Source organism: Danio rerio, chromosome 2, assembly GCF_052040795.2.
Source record: "Danio rerio strain M-AB ecotype USA chromosome 2, GRCz13ab, whole genome shotgun sequence".
Classification (NCBI taxonomy): domain Eukaryota; kingdom Metazoa; phylum Chordata; class Actinopteri; order Cypriniformes; family Danionidae; genus Danio; species Danio rerio.
The window spans coordinates 42,347,851-42,370,253 of record NC_141022.1 but is presented as its reverse complement, the minus strand read 5'-3'; the positions used below and the strand labels follow the sequence as shown (position 1 = coordinate 42,370,253).

Sequence of the window (22,403 nt, the reverse complement as noted above, 5' to 3'; positions counted from 1 at the left end):
TTTCAGAGTATGTCTGAAAGTTATTTTTCTTCCGGAGAAAGTCTCATTTGTTATATTTCACCTATAAAGCAGTTTTTAAGGACAAAATTATTAGCCCCTTTTAGCGATTTTATGTGCCTGCATTTGTTTAGTGTTTTACCTTATTGCAGTAATCAGTACAGTACTACAATTGCACTACAGTAATCTGTAATCTTATAATGTCAGCAAAATCACCTGTTTTGTCATCACTTTAGACATTATGCAGGATAATCCTTCAAGCACTAGCTTGCCATCAAACTTTTTTATAAACAATATATCACACTCATAGCAGTGTGATATGGCTGTATAACGTCACATATACAAACACTGTATAAGCACAGCAGACTAGGTGACTTGGTGAAATTAAATTTAATCATCAGGTAGATTTATCTAAATTAACTTACAAATTAACTAAATTAATTTGTGGACAATAGAAGTAATTTACAAAGAAAAAGCAATTACCAGTAAGTCGATAGACAAGTACATAGAGAGTGTTTTTGTTAAAAGGCAGATTAGGTTTTTGTTTTTATAATAGAACATATAAAATGAATTATTTTGATGTAAATCTACATTAAACAAAAACAGAGATTAGATAAAATAAAAAAAAGTCTGATGTTTTCTTATGTAAATACTTGCTATAAAAAAAAATCAACCAGAACAGACACAGTGGTAGCCTCAAAGGAGGCTTTAAATGAAACAAAATTTGCATAAAAATATTAACAGAGGGAAATGAAGCGTCCAAAGGGTTTATGTGCGATAACTCAAACGTGAAGTGGAGTCCTTGTTGTTAAAGAAGAAAGAGACAGCAGAAGGTTATGCAGGGGGGAAATAAACAGGCTAAAGGTTTCAGGCATATGACCCCAATAAAATGATACTCTAGCAAGCCATTTGTTCTGCCACAACACATGAGATTTACTGCATGTGTGTAGCATTACAGTCCTTCAAAGCTGTAAATTCTGTTTATGGCTATAGACTCATCCTCTCTGTTTTCAGTGATTTAGCTTGAATGACCTTACAGCATGTACTGTACGCATCCGGCATCTGTGTGTTTGTTTAAAGAAGGCTTGAATGTCAGTGTCAAATAGCTGACTCACAAATACATGATGTAAATGAAACCCATTTACATCAACTTGATCATATAGTGAGTGTGCAGTCCTGTGTTTGCAGGAAGCGAAACTCAGACAGAAAAAGATTCAGGACATTTCCATATCGATGAGCACACGAGCCGCAGCTCCCGAAGGAATAAATATGCTGAGCACAGATGTGTCCGCATAAATGTCCTCTGCACTTCCTACAAGTCCTCCTTTTCTCCCTGACACACCCATCCTATAATGGCGCTTTAACTAGCACTCATGCACTGGGTTAAGCAGTTGAAAGACTAAGTATTAAACTTTGGTGCTTAACAACCCAAACAGTTAGCATTCAGTACATAAATACATTAAAGTTGTTGCTTGTTCCAACTTTTACATTAAAGGCACAGTATGTGACCTTTACAACTAGAGGGCATGTAATCACAAAAAAAAATAAAAAAATAACAAGGTTATAATTTGATGACGCCATGACTTAGTGTGGAATCATGGCAGTTGACATCTTCATTACATCCTACAGGACTTGTGCGAAAATCATGATCATGGATGAGCTAAAGTATTCAGTGCTTAGTATCATGGTATTACGGATCAGATTAATGCTGAAAGCTGTTAAAGCAAAATAAAACCATGATGGAGCAATTGCTGATGGCAGCAAAGCTTTTATTATGCCGCAGTTGACTGCTTCTAAATTTTCCAGTCATTTGTTGAATACATTTTAAAGTTCTGTTATTATGCTACTCTGCGCAGTCTTAATAAAATGCAAAACATATTAAAGGGGACTGATTATGCCACTTTTTGCAAGATGTAAAATAAGTCCCTAGAGTGTTGGTGAAGTTTCAGCTCAAAATACCCCACATATAATTTTTAGAACTCTTTGAAACTGCCCCTTTTAGGCATTGATCCTAATTGTGCTATTGTCACTTTTAATTCAAATGAGATTGTGCTCTTTTTCAAAAGAGGGCAGAGCTACAAATGCTCATGTGTTAGCATAGTGGCAGTTTCAAAAACAAGACATCTTATGCTAATGAGGGAGAGATCATCACTAATAAGCGGAGCTTTTCCACTCTGATGACACGTACAAAGAAAGAATGTCAATCAAAGTGTCTCTGCAGATTGTTTTTCAGAACTGTGATAATAAAAAAAAAAATAAGTAAATTTTTTACCATAAGAAGAAGACTGTTGTTTTAAACCCTTTATAAAAGTGATTTTTGCACAATAGGTCCTCTTTAAAGCTTCTTTGGTGTTTCCCTGTTTTCTATGTAACCAAACCAGAAATCGAAAGCAAAAGATGACATTAGCCAGAACTGGGTTGTGGCTGAAAGGACCACTACGTAAAACATATGCTGGATAAGTTGCCGGTTCATTTTCCTGTGGCGACCCCTGATAAACAAGAGACTATGCCAATGGAGAATGAATGAATTTAGTCATTAGCAAGGCCAAACACAGGACAATGTTTGTGTCACTACTTAAAATTGCTTATTTCATTGGAATTGAACATTCTTCAACACATTTGGGATAATGTAAATACATAAGCAAAATATTTGAAATTCTTATGTTTTTTTTTTCCCTAAAAATGTTTGGTGGTATGCAATAACAACAAACGTATCTGAAATAGCGCTTCTATAATGCTAACATTTAGTCATCTTTAGTAATAAGTCTCTTATGCCCACCTAGCCTGCATTTATTTACTTTATTTAACAGGAAAAGCAGCAATGTTGTGAAATACTATTACAATATAAAAATAACTATTTTTAAAATATATATTTTAAATGTTTTTATTGTGATAGCAACAATTACTTTAGTCTTCAGTGTCACTGATCGTTCTGGAATTATTTGAATGTCAAGTTGGTGAATTAAGAAATATTTTTTCGTATTGTCAATGTTCAAAACTTTTGCTCAATTTAAAAGTATAGTTTACCTAAAAATGAAATAAATTTAATTATTTAGTCTTCAAGGTCGCTTTTTCGAGTCCCTGCTGGGCCAGTTGGTATTTCTGTGTAGAGTTTGCATGTTCTCCCCTTGTTCTTGTGGGTTTCCTCCACAGTCTGAAGACATGAACTACAGATGAATTGAATAAGCTAAATTGGACATAGTGTATATCTGTGAGTGTGTATGGGTGTTGCCAGGTACTAGGGCATCCGCTATGTAAAACATATGCTGGATAAGTTGGTGGTTCATTCTGCTGTGGTGACCCCTGGTGAATAAAGGGACTAAACCGAAGAAAAATGAATTAATGAATATTTAGTCTCCCTTATGCGGTTGTAAACCTTTATGACTTTCTGTCTTCTGTTGAACACGAAAGAAGACATTTTAAAGAATGCTATCTCCTATAGACGTCAATGGGTACCTGCTACCAGCATTTTTCAAAATATCTTATTTTGAGTTTAACAGAAGAAAGAAACCTCAAATAGGTTGAAGAATAAGTCAAGAAAGGGTAAATGACAGAATGTTCTTTTTTAGCTGAACTATTATTTCAAGAACAATAATAATTTTACAATACAAACTTGTTATTAATACATTTAAGATATGAATGAAATAAAAGTTTCACAACATTCACAAACATCAGAATTGATCTTACTACTTATGACTTACTATATATGTGAATCATTTGGTAAAAAGAAGTTGTAAAATATTAAATAAAAAAGCTACAACGCCATGTAACAATTCTAATGCAAACTCCAATTGCATCCAACAGATTATCCCCTCCAAAGCACTCTGAACACCCTAGAAATGCTCTAAAAACCAGCCGGAGCACCACAGCAAGACACTAAAAACCACTCTGAACCTCTTTGCAACTGCGTATCACGACCTTTGCAACCACCCACATCACATCATGGTGCCACTTACATTTTCTTCTGACAATGTAAAAATGTAGTCATTGCCATGTTGGTGACCAACGGCAGAGTAAAGTGATGGTGTTGAATATGAAAACATGAAGAGACTGAACCAAAAAATTAAATGATTAGACTAATGTCCACAGAGATTTACAGTATATACTCCAAATTCTATCTCCATTCAGCACTAAATACTAAATGTAAATGATGTAAATGCACTGTAAGTATACAGAAAACACAAGTATATTGATATTGATGCCAAATGCTTTGCCCAATTTTGTTGGTCATAGCAACAGAATATTAGCATCAAAGTCATTGGACTGAAACAGAAGAATACAGCTTATGCAGGATGTAATTGTCCTAAAGAACAGAGCACCTCTGATGTCATCCTCCTCGGGAAACGCCCTGTTATCTGCTCTAATACACAAAAGTGCCTGCATACCATTTTTTCGTGATGATTACTGAACAGACTAAGCTTCAGTGTCCTCTTTCCTTATCCTCCTTATCACGGTTCTGCATACACATGGCACTGGGGGTTCACTTCAGCACACAGGCGAAGGAGAGAATTACAGAAAGAAAGGTGTGAGAGAGAGAATTTGAGTGCATGTACCAGCATTGGTGCACTTGCACGCACACACATTAAGATAGTAACACCAACACATTGTGTGTGAGAGATAATAGAGCAAACATAAAAAAGTCCTAAACATGCCAAGAATGACAAACAGATTCGAAGAAAAGAAGAGTGAGTGATGAGAGAGAGAGAGGGAGAGATGCTGCATGTCTGTGGAAGTTGCGAGAAGCCATTATGAGGGACACACATGGCCATTTTTGTGCAATCTGAGTTTTAGGATAAATACTGCATATTTTAGTTGAAATGTGTCGCATTACGAATCTTTTGCAGAAATCATAGTCACACTTTCAAGATAGATTTCATGAAGTAACAAGTTAGATCACTGCATAAAAGCTTTTTTTAGTCTTGATTCTACTCCAAAGATCAAAAAATGTTCTAGACAATTGAATTATGTTTTCAGAAATAGTAAAAAGGTGATTATCTTCAGAAATGTTTTTTTGTTGTGCTAGATAAAAGTGTCTTCACATTCCAATAGTGATGATTAAAGTAAATGATCTAAGTGTATTTAGATTTATATTTTTATATTCTGCATAAGGCTAAAAAAATATTCATCAAATTAAAAATGATCAGGCGGGCAAATAATTCAATTACGACAGGTAACTCAAACTGTCAGTCAACAAATTTAAAATTGTATTTCTGCCCAGTCTGTACAAGCAGACAGCTCTGTCATTTGCACATGACGCATGGATCTACAGTTGAAAGATCGAGGCCCCGATTACCCTAATACGTTTTAGTTTTAAAACGCACAAATTTTGCTACGTTTGCGGCTTCCGTCCACACTAAAAGCTTTTTGAAAACAATGAAGAGGCTGTTTTCATTTTAAAATGCTGCTGCTCTGTGTTAGTGTGGATGGGTGAAAATGGAGACATCTAAAAATGGAGGCGGGGCTGCAGACATTCGCCTGTGATCTGATTGGGGCTTTTTCCTCAATATAGGTGCACAATTTTCAGTCTTAAAATCCTTTCCTTGTAATTCAGACTTCGTAAAATTGATATGGAAAATAAACTCCTGAGGATACATCGGGTAAATCTTCAAAGGGAACCGTGTACTTTATAACCTCATTCACATCACCCTGGCTACGTTGTTTTACAGACACTAAACATGTTGAGGAGTCACGTAGCTGCATATGTATATGAGCGTCATCTTCACTGTGTGCATATTTATAACAAAACAGAGTCTATAACATTAACGGCCTCCTATAATTTTCCTTGAAAATACTAAACATACCTCGTTTCTTTAGTTGAATATCAGTTTTAATAATCAATAATGCCGATTATAAAAGTATAACGTACAATAAGTTTATACATTATAGGAAATGAAGGCAAGCAATCAGTCAAATGTGCAGAATCAGTGTAAGTGTTTATATAAATTAATGTATTAACGTATCTTTCCACTCAGCCAAAACACATTATCTGAAAACAAGTAATAGATTGAGAAGACCAAAGTCGGGGGGATATGTCATTAGATATAGACAACAAGATGAACTAAATATCACGTTTAACAAATATAGTGAGATTAGATCCAGCGGTATAGAATACTTGATGAACAGTCTGATGTGCACAGCTCTCATCGCTGCAGTGCATGCCAGAGTGTGTGTGTGTGTGTGTATGGTGACGTGATGTGCGTTTTTCAGCAGTATAGTGTGGACAGAGAGCTGTTTAGAAATGCTAGGTGAAACGCCAGTGTGGATGTGGAACATTTTCCTTCTAAAACGCCATTTTAAAACTAAAACGTAAACTCAGCATAAACCTCAACTTCTTTCTGAAAGACCAACGTGGCCTTGTATCCATGAAAAGAAAGATGGTTTTTCAAAGACGTTATGCAGTTCAAAATAATGATCAGAAGGATGACACCATGGCAGAAGTATTAATTTTAGACAGGTATGTTTTAAAACTATTTTAGTCACGCAAAGCTTAAGTAGACTGTGTTCTTGTTTATGAATAGGTTTATTTGCACAGAGGTGTGTTTCAGCCAATGAAAATGAGCATCAAAAGACTAGTTTTAAGTTCATGGAGTACCTTTTACAGCATTGATAATATAGTCAGTTAAATAGACCTAAGCATTCATTTAGTTGTTCAAGTGTAAAAGGAGAAAATACCAGCGATGTATGAGGATCAGCGAGCACAATTGAAAATGAAAAGTAACTCTTTGTAATGGTAACATAAGTGTAATGTAAAAAGATTACAGTCTATTTCTGTTTTTAGCTGTTATTGGATCTGATTTTTATTTCGTTTAATAAAGAAACATAAGTTAATAGCGCTCTTCGACTTAACCAGCTTTGCTGAAGTGAAGTTTGGTTTATATTCGCACATTTGTTCATTTTTGAACAGTTTCAACCTGTGACACACTCCCTCTCTAACATTACTTTGAATATTGGGTCTGAAATAGTGTGTAGGTATGACCTAACTTAATTGACTGTGAAAAATGTTGTATTTTAAAGTCATTGGCAGAACCAACTTTACCCCAATGTCAGCCTGCACCTGCTGGCCTGTCAACAACTATGCTGGACAAAATGTAAGTCTAAACAGAGTTTTCTAACTGATGAATGACATGATTTGGTGTTATATAAGATGGTCTATCATCATCGAATCGTCATCTATTTGGTTTGCGTTCACGCGTTCATGACTTAAGGAGGTGTAGCTTTGGATGTAAATTTTCAAAATGAGGGTAGGTCTGATGTAGGGACATAAATTTTCAAAACGATGCTAACATTAGCATTCTGGCAGATCAACTACTGCTCCTTTAAGTGGGTTTCCCCTTTAAACAAACAAAATAATATGCCAATGGGGTAAATGAAATGATCTTGTTTTGGTTTGAAATAAGATTATTTTACTTACCCTATTGCCAGAGACATTTTTTAAAAATCAATAAATCATTTCAGAAAACAAAACAATATTTTTTTTTTCAATCTATGCTTCTTGATTTAAGTTTTCTTTGACATTAGGACTAGAAATAAAAAAAAAGTAAGAAAAGTATTTTTCAATAGTATCTGGCTGCAGACTTGCATATGCAAGCTCAGATACGCAGTCTCAGACACAGTGCACTCAATGGAATTAGTGACATCACTGTGAGGGGTAGAGTTAGGTGTGCGCATTATAAGTGCTGCATGCAGCTCATCTGCATCCGGTCTGTACACTGCAAAAAAATGCTTTTCTTACTTAGATTTTGTGTCTTGGTTGTTGTCCAAATATCAGCAGATTGTTTCCTAAAACTAGACAAAATGTTTTGCTTATCTAGAAAAATTCTTCTCGAATTAAGAATTTTTAGATATTTGGACTAGAAACAAGACAAAAAAAATCTAAGTAAGAAAAGCATTTTTTGCAGCGTAGCCAGACCCTTCTTACATTTTTTGCAGTGTAATATTCATAAGCTTTATAATATTTACATTACCAATGTTCTTCCATGGTTAAAACACTAACCAAGAAATGAATACTCAGAGATGGTCATTCATGTTTATTTGGTCCTTTAACTTTTAGTAAACATGAAGAAATGATCACATTAATTTGCAGTCAAGTGCTCAATGAACTGTGGCGCATCTACAGTGATCTGTCAAGACACGTCAAACTGCATCATAACTGTTTTGTATTTGAATTTTCTGATAAAAATGAATATAATATAATATAATATAATATAATATAATATAATATAATATAATATAATATAATATAATATAATATAATATAATATAATATAATATATTCATCCATCTACTGAAACAGCATAGATTAAAAAAAACTGACCTTGAGATTTGAGGATCAAAAACAGCATCATTATACTCAGTAAAATGAAGATGTATAAAACAAAAAGCCTCAAATTCAATGTAAAAAAAGCTGCATAATATAATGTCTCGTGAAATTATATTCATGCATCAACTGAAACAACATAGATTTAAAAACTGACCTTGAGATTTGTGGATCAAAAACAATATCAATATACTCATTAAACTGAAGATGCATACCAGAAGCATCCAGAAGTCTTAAATTCACTATAAAAATGGGCATTTCAACCCACATATATTATATGAAGCAATAGTTCACCCATAGTTCTCCCATAACTCTTTTTTTACTTCATAGTATTGACTAGTATTTGTTTTTCCTACTGTGGTTGTCAATGGTTACTGGTTTCCAACATTTTTCAACATTTTTCAAAATATTTTATTTTTTTGTTCATAAGAAAAAAAGAAAATCAAATGGATTTAGAACCAGTCAAGGGTGAGTAAATGTTTCCACGTTTGTTTGTAAACAAAATCATGACACAATGTAAATTTTTGGGTGAACTGCACGTTTTTATGAAAACATTAAAACATAACAAACTTAGTTCAAAATGTAATGCATCTCGTCATGTTTAAGCAATGCTGTAAGCAATGTTTAACCTCAACTGTTTAAGCAATGCTGTAGGCCTTTTTGTGGATGTTTCCCAGAGAGGGGTTGCAGCTGGAAGGGCATCCGCTGCGTAAAACATATGGTGGAAAAGTTGGTGCTTTATTCCGCTGTTGTGACCCTAGATTAATAAAGGGACTAAGCCGAAAAGAAAATGAATGAAGGAATGAATGAATGAATGAATGAATGAATGGATATTAAAGAAGTGCCAATTGTTTTTCTTTATGTCTTAATTTGCTCATATTTGAGGTTCCATTTAGGGGTAGGACACTGACTAATTCCATACAAAGTAATAGAGATTTTTACCACCATTTGGCAGGCTGGTAGGTGTTAATTTCAAAATATGCTAAATACATATGCTACTTAATAATGCTGTGGAGAAATCACAGGAACTGAAAAGTCTGAAAGCAATTCAATAAGCATTTGATTAGGCTTTAAAACGTAAATATATCTGTTGAACTGGTATCTGAAATACAGCAGTGTCTGCCCTGCTGAGAAAACACCAGCACAGAGAATCTATATTTCTTATCGGCCGCTAATGTGTCTACTTTACAAATGCACGTCTCCTAGCAGCACCTGCTCTATGCCGATAAGCTGAGTGATTTTTCTTGCCAGGAATCCACGAAGCCTCTTATATAAATACAGCCAGATGGAGATAGAAGCATTTAGACAAAAGCTGAGTCACAGAGGCAAGGTTAATATAGATGACTCACAAGTGCGAGAGACAGAGGTGGACCACAGGGGATCTTTTGTGAAATAAAATACCTGTTGATATATATGGCGTACATACGCAAAAAGCGCTGTACTGAAAATCAGTACAACCTTTTTATACATCCCATACATTTTTTCCCATTATTATTTTCTAAATGCATGCAATTGATCTAATAGTAAACCATGAAAGTTTTACTTTGCATGTTACAATCACACTCACATTCAGATTTAGCTCAAAAGTCAAGTGAATTGATCAAATATTTAACTATACCAAAAAAAAGATCTCTTACTGCTTCCATTTCATTTCATCTCTAATGCACAGACTTCATTTTTAGATTTGTTTATAATTAGAGACTATTCAGTGTTTTCTAATTTGAAGTAGATTAAATTTTGATTAAACCTATGCTGTGAAATGGTCAGCCTTTGAAAAAGTCAAGACTAAAATTAAGAAGCCTGACACACAAACACCCATGCATGCACACTAAACGCACACATAAACACAAAGAATTAGTTTGACATTATTTTAAATATCACAAATAACATAACACAAAATAGAGTATAATGATTTCCACTCATTTATTCAGCAGTGCTGGATTTCACCACAGTATTTTGTTTTCAATAGTCCTCGATAGTTTTCGATGTGAGCCTTCATGAAGTCTTGTTTGATTAATTTTTTTTTCTTTCTTTATTTTATTTAAATTTTTGATGAACTAAGTTTGTGTATCAAGCCAATTGTGATATATTATAAAAAGAGTGTTTTCTACATGACATTTTCCAACGACAAAGCTTTTTTTTTTTGCTGTCATTAAACTTTCAGTCATAAAAAATTCACACACACAAAAATTAATCGATTTTCAAAAATATATACTATTATTATCAATATTGGGTTATATTGTTTTGCCTGGTGACTGGTCTGGCCAATTTTGGAGCCCCTTGACCTTCTTTGCTTTCAGGAACTTTGATGTGGAGGCTGTAGTACGAGTAGAGGTGCAATCCTGATGAAGAATTTGCTCTCTTCTGTGATTTGTAATGTAATGAGCAGCACAAAATGTCTTGATGCCTCAGGCTGTTGATGTTGCCATCCACTCTGCAGATCTCTTGTACACCCTTATACCGAATGTAACCCCAACAACATGATTTTTCGTTCACCAAACCTATAGCATATATGTTTGGATAGCATATAGCATATATGTTTGGACTGTGAGGAAAACCGGAGCACCCAGAGGAAACCCATACCAACACGTGGAGAACATGCAAACTCCACATAGAAATGACATCTGACCCAGCCGAGGTTCAAACCAGCGACCTTCTTGCTGTGAAGCGATCATGCTACCCACTGCGCCACCCTTGGTGGTACTTAACATTTTAAAATTTTACTTTACAAAACATGGTTTTAGACAAAAAAGTATAAAATTAGTCCAAAAAAAAAAAAACAAATGCTAGTTTTATAAAACGTATAAAATTAGGCAAAAAATGTGTCCTTGACACCGATGTTTGGACTAAAGTGTATTCATCTTTACCATCATATAAAATCATTTTAAACATATTAAACAGAAAACAGTATATTTAATAATATTACAGTCATAGTAGTATTTTTTATATTCAATGAAAAAAAATGAAATAGCTATTTCTGTCATTCCTTTATATTACAATCAGTCTATCTTGATCTTCACAGATTCTTACTATATTTCGTTCATTCTAAAACATTATTTGACCTACTCCACTTTCCTTTAATTTCTCTCCAATATATGCCAGCTCTTGAAAATTGTTAATCGTGATGAATTATGGGATGTGTAGCTCAAGGACATAGAGTAGATTAAAAACAGGCCTACCCTCGGTGCTGATCTCACGGGAGCGCACAAGGTCGCTCTTGTTTCCCACTAGGATGATGGGGGTGTGCGGCAGCGACTCTCTCAGGAGCAGGCGGAGCTGAGCGATCCGGTGGAAACTGCGCCTGTCCGTCAGGGAGAACACCAGGATGCACACCTCACACTGCAGGGTAGACAGCTCCTGCCAATCAAATCAGATCACAGGCACACCAATTACAGCAGAGCTCAGCCACAAGTGATTAAAAGCCAAGATATAATATACTCAGCCACATGCTGAGACAAAGCCATAAGAAATATGTTCGTCTTCAGAACAGAGATGAAGATATTTTAATCAAATCTGAGAGATTTCTCTCCTTTCACTAAAAGTCTATTCCCTGAATACTCTTATATGAATACCATTGTGCAAACATTGGCATTCAAATTTTGGTTATGGAAGCTCTAGCAAGCAGGTTTACAGTAAGTTCACTGATCAATGTTTGTATGTGTAAAAAAGCCTAAATGATCTTGGTTCTTCTTGTAAAATGCTTCAAAATTACTGTAATAAAGAACTTTAATTAAAATGTTTGTACAATTATTTAGAATCAACGTTATTTTTAACTTTCAATCTCACAGAAACCTCTCAGACGTCTTAAAAAATTGTTGTTCCAAAGATGAACAAACATTGTTACAGTATATATTATACACAAGTACCAAAAAAATGTGAATATCGATGGAAAGTCCATTTATTTCAATAATTAGTTTAAAAAAAGTAAAACTTGTGTGTTATATTAGTTCACTACACACAAAGTGAAATATTTCAAGCCTTCATTTCGTTTTAATTTAAACGATTAAGGCTTAAAGAAAAAAAAAATTCATGTGACCAATAAAAAAAGAATGTTGGCTTCTGAAAAGCATGTAAATGTACTGTATTATATCCTCAGTACTCTGTTGGATCTCCTTTTGCACTAATTACAGCAGCAAAGTAGTGTGGCATGGAGGCGATCAGCCTTTGACACAGTTGAGGTGTTATGGTAGCCCAAGTTGCTTTGATATCGGCCTTCAGCTTGTCTGCATTTGAGGGTCTCTGTTCCCTCAACTTCCTCTTGACAATAGCCTATAGATTTTCAATAGGGTTTTAGTCTGGTGAGATTCCTGGCCAATTAAGAACAGGCATGCCATGGCTATTAAACCAGGTACTGGTAGCTTTGGCACTGTGTGCAGGTCCCCATTCCTGCTGGAAAATACAATTATAATCTTAAAAAAGCTTGTCGGCAGCAGGAAGCATGAAGTGCTCTAAAACCTCATGGTATCAAGCTGCATTGACTGTAGACTTGATAAAAGAAAATGGACCCACACCAGCATTTGACATGGCTCTCCAAACCATCACTGACTTTCAAACTTCACAATGGACTTTAAGCAGCTTGACTTATGTTTTTCTCTGCTCTTCCTCTAGACTCCGGGATCTTGATTTCCAAATGAAGTACCAAAAATTTGCTTTCATCTAAAAAGAGGACTTGGGACCACTGGACCACAGACCAGTACTTTTTCTATTTTCTTTAGCCCAGCACAGATGCTTCTAACATTGTTTTTAGTACAGGAGTGGCTAGACACATGGAATCCTACAGCTGTAGTCCATGTCATTATTATGTCTGTATGTGATGGATCTTGATGATCTGACACCAGACTTAGTTGCCCTTACTTGACAATCCTCTTAAGACTGCGGTCATACTTGTGCACCTTTTTCAGCCACATATTCCCTTCCTCTTAATACTCTATTAATATGCTTAGATACTGCATTCTGAGAGCATCCAGTTTCATTTGCAATTGCCTTTTGGAGACTTTTCTTCTTTATAGAGGGTTCCAATCATGGTCTTCTGCACAACCATCAAGACTTCCCCATGATTCTGAAGCCTACTAAGCCAGACTGAGACAATTTCAAAGCTTTGTATTAATTAGCAGACTACACTAAGACACAGGGAGCCTACAATGTTGAATGTTGTCATGATATTCTAATTGTGTGAAATAATGGATTTGGGATTTTTTTTCTTTTTTAATCCATAATCATCAAATTGAAACAATTAAAAGCTTAACATAGTTCTTTTTGTGTGTAGTGAACTTATATAACACACAAGTTTCACTTTTTGAAACAAAAAAAAAGGTTCCAATTAGAACCCATCAGGTACAAACATGTACCTTTTAAAAAAGGTACCGCCCCAGTAACAGTTCTCATACCTTTAATGGCTAAAGAAATTATGCATTTATCAAACGTGCAATACATTAAAAGTACATTTACAGTACATTATAAACAGGCTCTATAGAAATTGTTCCCTGAATTGTCTTATAGGTTTAGAAAAACATGTGGATGAGGAAAAACATATTCATTTTTGGTTGAACTAACTGTTTCATAAGCAGGCAATTTACTGATGATTATTTTTCAATGGTACAGTAGGTCAGTAATAAGAGGAGGGCCATTTTTGTTAGCTCCTGAGTGTTTGTGTCCATGAAAAAGAGGATTAACAGGGATTTAAGAAGGATAACCTCAAATCTATGATGGCTGTGTTGTTGTTCCAGCGCCCAGTTTTACAGCCGCTGCCGCAGCAGAGCTCAGGTGTGTTCAAACCGCCAGCAGATGCCCCAGTCAAGCGTTTACCCCTCGAGAACATCACTGTACATTATCACAAACACATTAAAGTGCCAAAGTACAGCCACACCGAGGTCGGCCTCTCTCTTCGTGACAGCTATGACAGGGCGGCTGTCGTCTCTATCTTTAATGAACTAAGAGAAGAAAGAAAAGCTTCGATCCCCTGTGGACGGCTTCCTATTTCATCTCCGAAACAGAAAACGGAACGGATAAATAGATGGAAAGCCTGTGTCCTACATCCTCGCGTCCCCGAAGGCGAATTCCAGCCCTCTGGAGAGCTGCCTAAAAAATTCACATTGCAGCCGAGCCAATCGCACTCGGCCCTGGAGCGTGAGATTCACAGTGCCTCAGAAACACGGAGTTTCTCTGGAGGAAAGAGTCTACTGGGGCGGAAGCAAAAGCCACCTGCCAAAACCTCACACAGGAAGGGCACGGAGGAGGTCTTCTCCTTGGAGGAGCAGACATGTATCTTGATGAGTGGTGAAGACAGCACGACACGGTCAATACTGTTTGATGGAAGGGCTCTCTGGGGCCGTACGGGAAAAGTAAAAGGTCTTTCCATCAGAGAAAGCAGAGCGTACAGTGGTGTCTGACTACCAACATCCAGCTCTCGCCACCATTATATAAACCCATCTGTCATTGTCTGTCCTTTCGTGGTAGGATACACACACAAAATGATAGCTTTAAATGGATCTGTGTGCACACAAGCAGGTGTGAACGTGAAAATTAACAACTTACAGTAGTGATGCAACACACTCTTACTATATTGCTTTTTATCTGACAAACTGAGTGATTGTGGTCATGAAACACACACACACACACACACACACACACACACACACACAAATCCCCACCATGCTGTCAGCAAATATGCCTGCCAACTTCTTTTTTGTGTTCTTGTGCAGATTTAGATTATTAAATCCAGCAATCATAATAAATGCTGAAATAGTCTGTATAGTGTTTTACCCTATAACAGCAGCTTTATGAGAACTAGGCAGGCTAATCCAGCTAAATGCTTATCCGCACAGCATGATGCTTTTTATACAAACATGTAATGTTATAAACTGCTTGTATGTGTCCGTAAAATAGATTTTGTATGTTGTTGCAATTAAAACATCTGAACAAAACACTTAATTGAAAAGAACTATTAAAATCACCTCTCTTACGCAGAATTTGCATTCAAAGTAATTTTACAGTTCAGTTTTAGCGATCTTCATATTGACAGTTGTGCTCCCTTCGTAGTGCACTTGACGAAAGCTATAGGTGACCTGTTATTTAAAAGCAGAATTTACATTACTTCTCCAAAGCTTGTGAAAACAAAAATATATAACATACGTTAACCCTTTAAATTATTAGTAGCTTAATTATTAAGAAATGTATCTGTACTGTATGCAGATGTGCAGTGGTTTCAATGTGCCAAATTCTAAAAGTAGATTTTTACAATAAATAAAATAAAAAATAAACAAGATCCTACTTAATATTATAAATAAATCTAATAATAATAATTATTATTATAGGATTTTTTTAATTTCTTACTAAATGGCCAACTGTAAATTACCATCAACGATTTATATGATTTATATATGAGATTGTTTTAAAATAAAATATGAAATATTCTTAATAATATTTGTAGAGAAAACATTCTGTATGAGCCGTTTGCATATATTTCAATTATATGGAAAAGAAGTGCGTGTTTTTATCAAAACTAATATTGGATTATTTTTTAAATGCGTGTGCGTGTACAAAAATATAATTTACACAAAAATTTTTGGGGCTTTTCTTTAAAATAATTGTTACTCCACGCCGTTAAAAGCGTCATTATGGACATATTATGTTATAACTAAAGTGGTTCAAATGACGGGAGGAATCTACGGTTTTGAGAAACACTTAACACTCTATCATTCTTTTCCAAAAAAAAATGCATCGTACTATGATAGTTCAGCCTCGAGTTATATGGTTGTTTGGGAAACGCATCCCTGGTCATTTGACAGTTCTGTGCAGAGTTTACATGTTCTCCGCATGCCAGCGGGACATGGAATATAGGTACATTAACCAAACCAAATTGGCACCATAGATGGGCGATTAACCAGCAGTATATCCTCATAGCAATGCCTAATCTGCCATTTGCCAAAACAAGAAGGGGAGTTCTTGAGACCTACCTGAGCTCAAACTTCCCTCTCCCTCTCACCCTGCAAACAGGAGGGAGCCCCAGGCTAGAGGATTTTATGAGCTCAGGGCTTTCTTCCTAAGCATGCCAAACATGCTTTATAAACAATCATCAGCTAAGTGTGAACTTTTGAACAGGGATAAAAACTAAATACTATGGTAACCATAGTTTTAAAAAACCACCACTGCTGAAAAAAGATAGTGGAAACCAATGCACTTAATGTTGTGTTATTTTTGTAGTCCAGTCGTACAATAACAAGTACTTTCATCATTAATAATTAAAAAATATTTAGAAAGTATTTGTAGACTCGCACTGAATTCAAAGTATGCAGCTAGTATGCATGCTGGTGCCATGCTTTATTGTTTGGGCTACAGCAACACTGAAGTCCATGTAATGACCTGTGTAATTTGTGTAGGTGCTGATTTTATAAATATGATAATTTTGACATAAAGCCACAAACAGTGTATTCAGGACATCAGTTGTTCAGTGTTGTTCAGTCTAAAAGACTAATTCAATTTCAAATTCACAGCAAATATCAGGCACTCGAAAAATGTGAAAAAAATACTAGAAATAGTTTTTTGAAATGGTTATTCCTTAAAACTGTGCCTACGCATTTCAGCAAACAACTACCTTCATTAAGGCAACAAGTTAAATTGTTTTAAATAGCAGTTTCTATTTAGAAAAGCTACAGTATATCACAGTACACTGTAATAGTTGTTGCAAAAACATTATTTTATTTTTATTTTTGCTGAAATGTTGTTACTTACAGTATGTAGTCAAATTTACCGTTTCCTTTCCAGCATTTAAGCTGGCTTAGATAACCTAACTATTTTAGAGACACATATTAAACCTAGGAGTTTTAGAACTTCATTTATTGCATAAACACATTGTGGAGTTGTGTATTACGAAGTCTCTGCCTCTCTCGCACAGAACAAACTCTAGGAGATTACCCACTCTGGCTTCAAATTTGGAAACTCAAACAAGACTGCACTGTTCTCTGTAGTTGAATCTCCGAGGCTAGCAAAAGCAGCTTCCAAATCATCAGTTCCCATCTTGTTGGATTATATACGATTAACCACCAGATTTTCTTCCTAATCCTCCTGACAAGGGGTAATGTTATGAACCACACTAGTTCTATTCTTATCTCTCAGAATCTAAGGTCTTACAGGGTGTCATGGAGGAGTGAGGTGTCCAAGTTGCAAATACTGGAGTGGTTCAGAGCTCAGTGCTTATATTACTTCTCTTCTTCATCTACTTCACTAGGATCTGTCATCCAGTATCTTTCTTTAAAGCCTGATGATCCTGTTTTAGCTGCTCACATTTCAGCTGGCCTGACTGACGTTTATTGCTGCATCAACTCTGCCAAGACAGAAATGCTTATGGTCTTGGCCAACACTTCATCACAATTTCGACATTCAGCTAGGCAATCAATGATTACTTCTAGGATTTCCAGGGACATCCGAGTTGTAATTGATCAACAGTCACAAATTACTTCCTTTTACATATGGAAAAGCTATATGGCAAACGTATCATAGCACTATTTATTTGAAGAAGAACTTTTATCATGAATCTTTGTGATGTATTCTATTTTTTTTATCTTTGTCTATGTAATCTATTTTACAAGTTGTTTGAGCAGTACAACTAAACAAATTTTTTTTTTTTTTAAAACAACACCTTACAAGGTTGAAATATAAAAAATAAAAAAGAATGACATTTCTCTATGCTAATTGTTTTCTTTGCTCTCTACTTCCACCTGGGGATACTCATCCTGAGGCCTCTGGAGATGTGCAGCACCATAGATGTGATCCAAGTCCAGTGAAGAGATGATACCAACTATAGAAGACTTCTAGAGGTCTCCATAACCTTAAACCAGGTTGCATCCGGAGCAGATGCTGTGGCGGTTATGGAGGAGTGGAGAGCATGAGACTGATGCCTAAAATACCCCAGTGACAGACGAGTCTCCGCATTGATCCCGAAGGCTCAGCCTGTACACCTGCCAGTGACCTTCTTGCATCTGCAGCTTCACCATAATGGACGTCCAGCGCTCTCCAGCCCCTGGTGCAGAGACTGCAGCTCTGCACAAGAAGTTTGGCAAGAGGACAAATGGTCTTGCCCTACCAAGCCTGGTTTTGCTCTTTTTTTTTTCCTTCACTTTTATCAATTGGTGAAGTTTGTTCCTTGCCACTGGCTTGCTTGGTTTGGGATGTGTGGAGCTGCGCATCGATGGATTTGCTCTTCGGTGTTTGGACTTGGCGGTGAAAATTAAACCACACTGAACTAAACTAAACTGAACTTCAAGCCTGAAAACTTCAATTTACTAGAACCGCTATGTTAAGCTGCTTTGACACAATCTACATTGTAAAAGGGCTATAGAAATAAAAGTAAGTGAACAGAAATAAATTAGATTGAATTGAACTAAATTAAATTTAGGCCAAAGTGGGCAAATACAAACACTCATCATATTTGTTAATTAATAAAGAACAAAGATTCATTATTAATACATATAATATATACAGTATATATACACCAAAAGTGATTTCTTTTTCCAGGTACAATAGATGTATTTGGAAGTAGTGTTCTCAAGTAATGTTAACCACATACAGTATTTTACCTAAAGATCTAAAAAATTAAATAAATAAATAAATACATTTAAAAAATCTAAAAATTTAAAGGACATTCCAGTGGGAACTCAGGCCCACAAGATGAACAGCTCTATAATAGATGAACATTCATTTTTTATTTGGTTTACTACTGGTTTATAAATTGCATACTCCATCTTCAAAATCCTGAAACTGTTTCTCTGTGATCCAGTTGTTGTGGTTAAGCCTTTGGTTGAGAATAAAATGAGTTCGCGGTAGGTCACAAAGCAGATTAGAATCTGGACAAAACATGGCATTAAAAAATACCTCATCTCATCTCCCATCATAAACTCATTCCCAAGAAATGTGTTCCTTCTCTGCAGGGTCATTTAACACAAACATGCCTTCTTTCCGGCCATGTTTGGCTCAGGAAGACAGATTACACTGAAATCAGGCCAGATCCTGATCCACCAGCCAATACAGGAAGAGCAAAAAAAATAAATTGTTTCCACACAGATAGATAATCGTTTATCAAGGAAACAAGGTGAATTTTCTTAAGTATACATAATGTTCATAAATAAGAAAATAACAATCATATGACATGTTATTATACAATGACTATTATATAATTAAATATAATATTAAATATTATTATATAATGCTGGATATTATTATATATGAGGATGCTGGAGCTTATCCCAGCATCTCAGGTAGTAGGCAGGAAAAAAAAACTGAGGTGGTTGCTATCAAATAACAATAATAAATATTATTAATAAATAAATAAATTTTGCACATAAAGTATACAAAGACATTTGTTAAATAGAAATTATTCTAAATAAGTAAATGGATTGATTGATTGATTGATTGATTGATTGATTGATTGATTGATTGATTGATTGATTGATTGATTGATTGATTGATTGATTTCCAAAAAAAAAATGTACATTAGTAATGGTTATAAAATGGACAGGGGCTTTCACAACAGACTTTAATTTGTTGGTCTGTAGGGGAGGAGACGTTGAGTCTGATAATTGGATCCTGAGATTTAACCGTGTCGAGTTGTTTCAGTGCAGGATGGTGAGGTCCACACCCCTGCAGACAGTCACCACAGACCATCTGTCCACACATCCCCTCCTCCCAAAACATACAGACTTGGCCCACACACAGCATCCCATCTAAAAGTGCTTTCTCAGCCCCTCAACAAGCCAATTCTGCTGCTATAAACACAAAACACACATACCTCCACAGAAATAAAATCCCACTTTTTCTGCCAAACACAGACATCAAAGTAAAAAACGTCTCCCTAATGAACGTTACACAAAGCTCACAGTCCGTAATGACGGGAGGGCTGAGCTTGTGGTTCACTCTACTTAAGCATAAGGCTCCCAGCAGTAAACTGCAAGCTCAGTCTGAGTGAGATAAACAGACATATACTTTACACATTTACCAACTCCAAAACGCCTTGTCAGTTTTCACACACAATGGGCCTTTACTCAGTAAATAAAAAACATATGAGACGCTTAGAGTCATCAATATTGCACTTCAAAGTAATCTATTAATTATAGGTAAGCTGAATAGCCCCAGTCTATTGGATCACGATATGTGAGACGAACAGTGATGCTTGTGCTGTGTTCATGCCTGGCAAGATCTGGTTGGTCTAGGCTATGTTTAGAACAGAATGCTAATTCATACTGCACAATGCAAGACCTGCTATTTTTAGAAAAGTGTACGCAGATATTTTTTTAAAAGGAGCACTACCATTTTACAATTTCCCTAGAGTTAAACAGGTGAGATTCTCTCGTTTTTAAATCCACTCAGCTGATCTCCAGGCCTGGCGGTTGCACTTTTAGCTTAGCTTAGCATAGATCAGGGGTGCAGAAACTTTTTTGTAAGAAGGGCCACAAACCAATTATCATTGAGAGCCGTGGGCCGAAGGTAGATATACCAAACTATATTACCTTAAAGTTGCCATGGGTAATTTCATAATTTATTTCTTAATATTTTAAAATAAATAGAACACATCTCTTTAAATCATATAATTTAAAACAGTGTAACGTTTAAAATAAAAACGTATTGCAATAGAAACATGAACAATCACATTTATAACACCGTGGAGTCCAATGCTAAATTCATTAGTACGGCAGAATCTGCCTTTGACTTGATTTTCTCACCAAACACTTTGCATTGTCAGGTGACAGTGTTTAAACAAAATCTGATTAATTTCCACCATTTAATTAAAACATTTCATTTCATTTAACTTTTAACAATAAAACAAACAAATCATGCCCATCATGCTCCCTCTCTACTCTGATAGGATAGTGGGACCAAATCAAAGGTTACCATGGGCCAACTTTGGACAGCGGGCCCTAGTTTGGGCATATCAGGCATAGATCATTGAATCGAATTAGACCATTAGCATCTCACTCAAAAATGACCAAGAGTTTTGATATTTATCTTATTTAGTGGTTGACTACTGTGATTAGATTATGTAGTAAGACAGACGTAAAAAATAAAAGTTGGTATTTTCTAGGCAGATATGGCTAGGAACTATAATCTCACTCCAGCATAATAATTTTAAGAATTTAGGAACTTTCCTGCAGACCATAGCTGCAGCAGGATCAGTAAAATTATGCAGTTCTTGAAAATCGCCTAAATCAATTTTGTCAATATAACCAATGTGACCATCTTCTAGCAACTATGGAGACATTTGTGAGCGATTATTCAAAACACATTTCCTGAACCGTATCTGTCTGAATCAGATATCAGTCTGAGATACTGTATTTACAGTAGGTGCTGTGTAATATCCCTGTGCCTGCTGCAGCCATGATACAGCAGCAAAGTTCCTGGATTATTTTGCTTTAATGGACCCTTTTCACAAGACTGTTATGATGTGTTTAACGGTCATCATCATTTTAAATCTCTGAAAGTTTTTAATATTTAGATTTTTTTTTTTTAAAAAGTATAACATTTATATGTATTAATGAATGTATTATATAATCTTTGCATCAAATTACAGGATAAATGAATTTCCGCTTATGCAAGGTGTTTTTAATGCAGCGCCTATGGGGCTAAGAGTAAATTTGATGTTATTCTCTCTTCTGTCCGTCTCACACAACTGTTTTCCATTTTCTGAATGTCTTAATAATATCATTGTGGAGTTTTTCTTTAATATTTCAGCAAACAGAAATGTAAAAAAAAAGTTTGTTTTACTGTCTGATTCAATCCGCTCTAAGTTTACCCAACCATGTGAAAACCCCAAAATGTGAAAAGGGTCTATAAGTGTATAATGTAGTTCCCAGCCATACCGGGATAGAAAATAGCAAGTTCTCATTTTCTGTCAGTCTAGTACATGATGTAACAAAAAAATAGTATGTCCCTATAAGATTGCATACTCTTCTGTAACACACTCAAAAGTATAAACTTTTTCTTTACAAAAAAAAGTGCTTACTTTTAGGGTGTAGAACAAGTATGTGAATTGTGATGCAGCATTTGATTAGTTGAATCAACTGTGTTTGAATAGGGTTGGAGCAAACCTGCACAGACCTGC

The 22,403-nt window shown here is 35.5% G+C and overlaps 1 protein-coding gene across 2 annotated transcripts in view; it reads right to left on the bottom strand.

The window, feature by feature from the left end:
• rem2 (RAS (RAD and GEM)-like GTP binding 2) overlaps window positions 1-22,403 on the bottom strand; it is a 46,743-nt gene that overhangs the window by 4,083 nt on the left and 20,257 nt on the right. Inside the window, exons 4-5 of one of the 2 annotated variants that reach the window (XR_015477980.1) lie at window positions 10,898-11,671; window positions 9,092-10,528 (exon numbers count right to left, since the gene is read on the bottom strand). Coding sequence is in view for 1 of the 2 variants with exons in the window: in NM_001123046.1 (NP_001116518.1) it covers window positions 11,494-11,671 (178 nt within the window). In the remaining variant the exon portion in view is untranslated. 2 annotated transcript variants of the gene reach the window in all.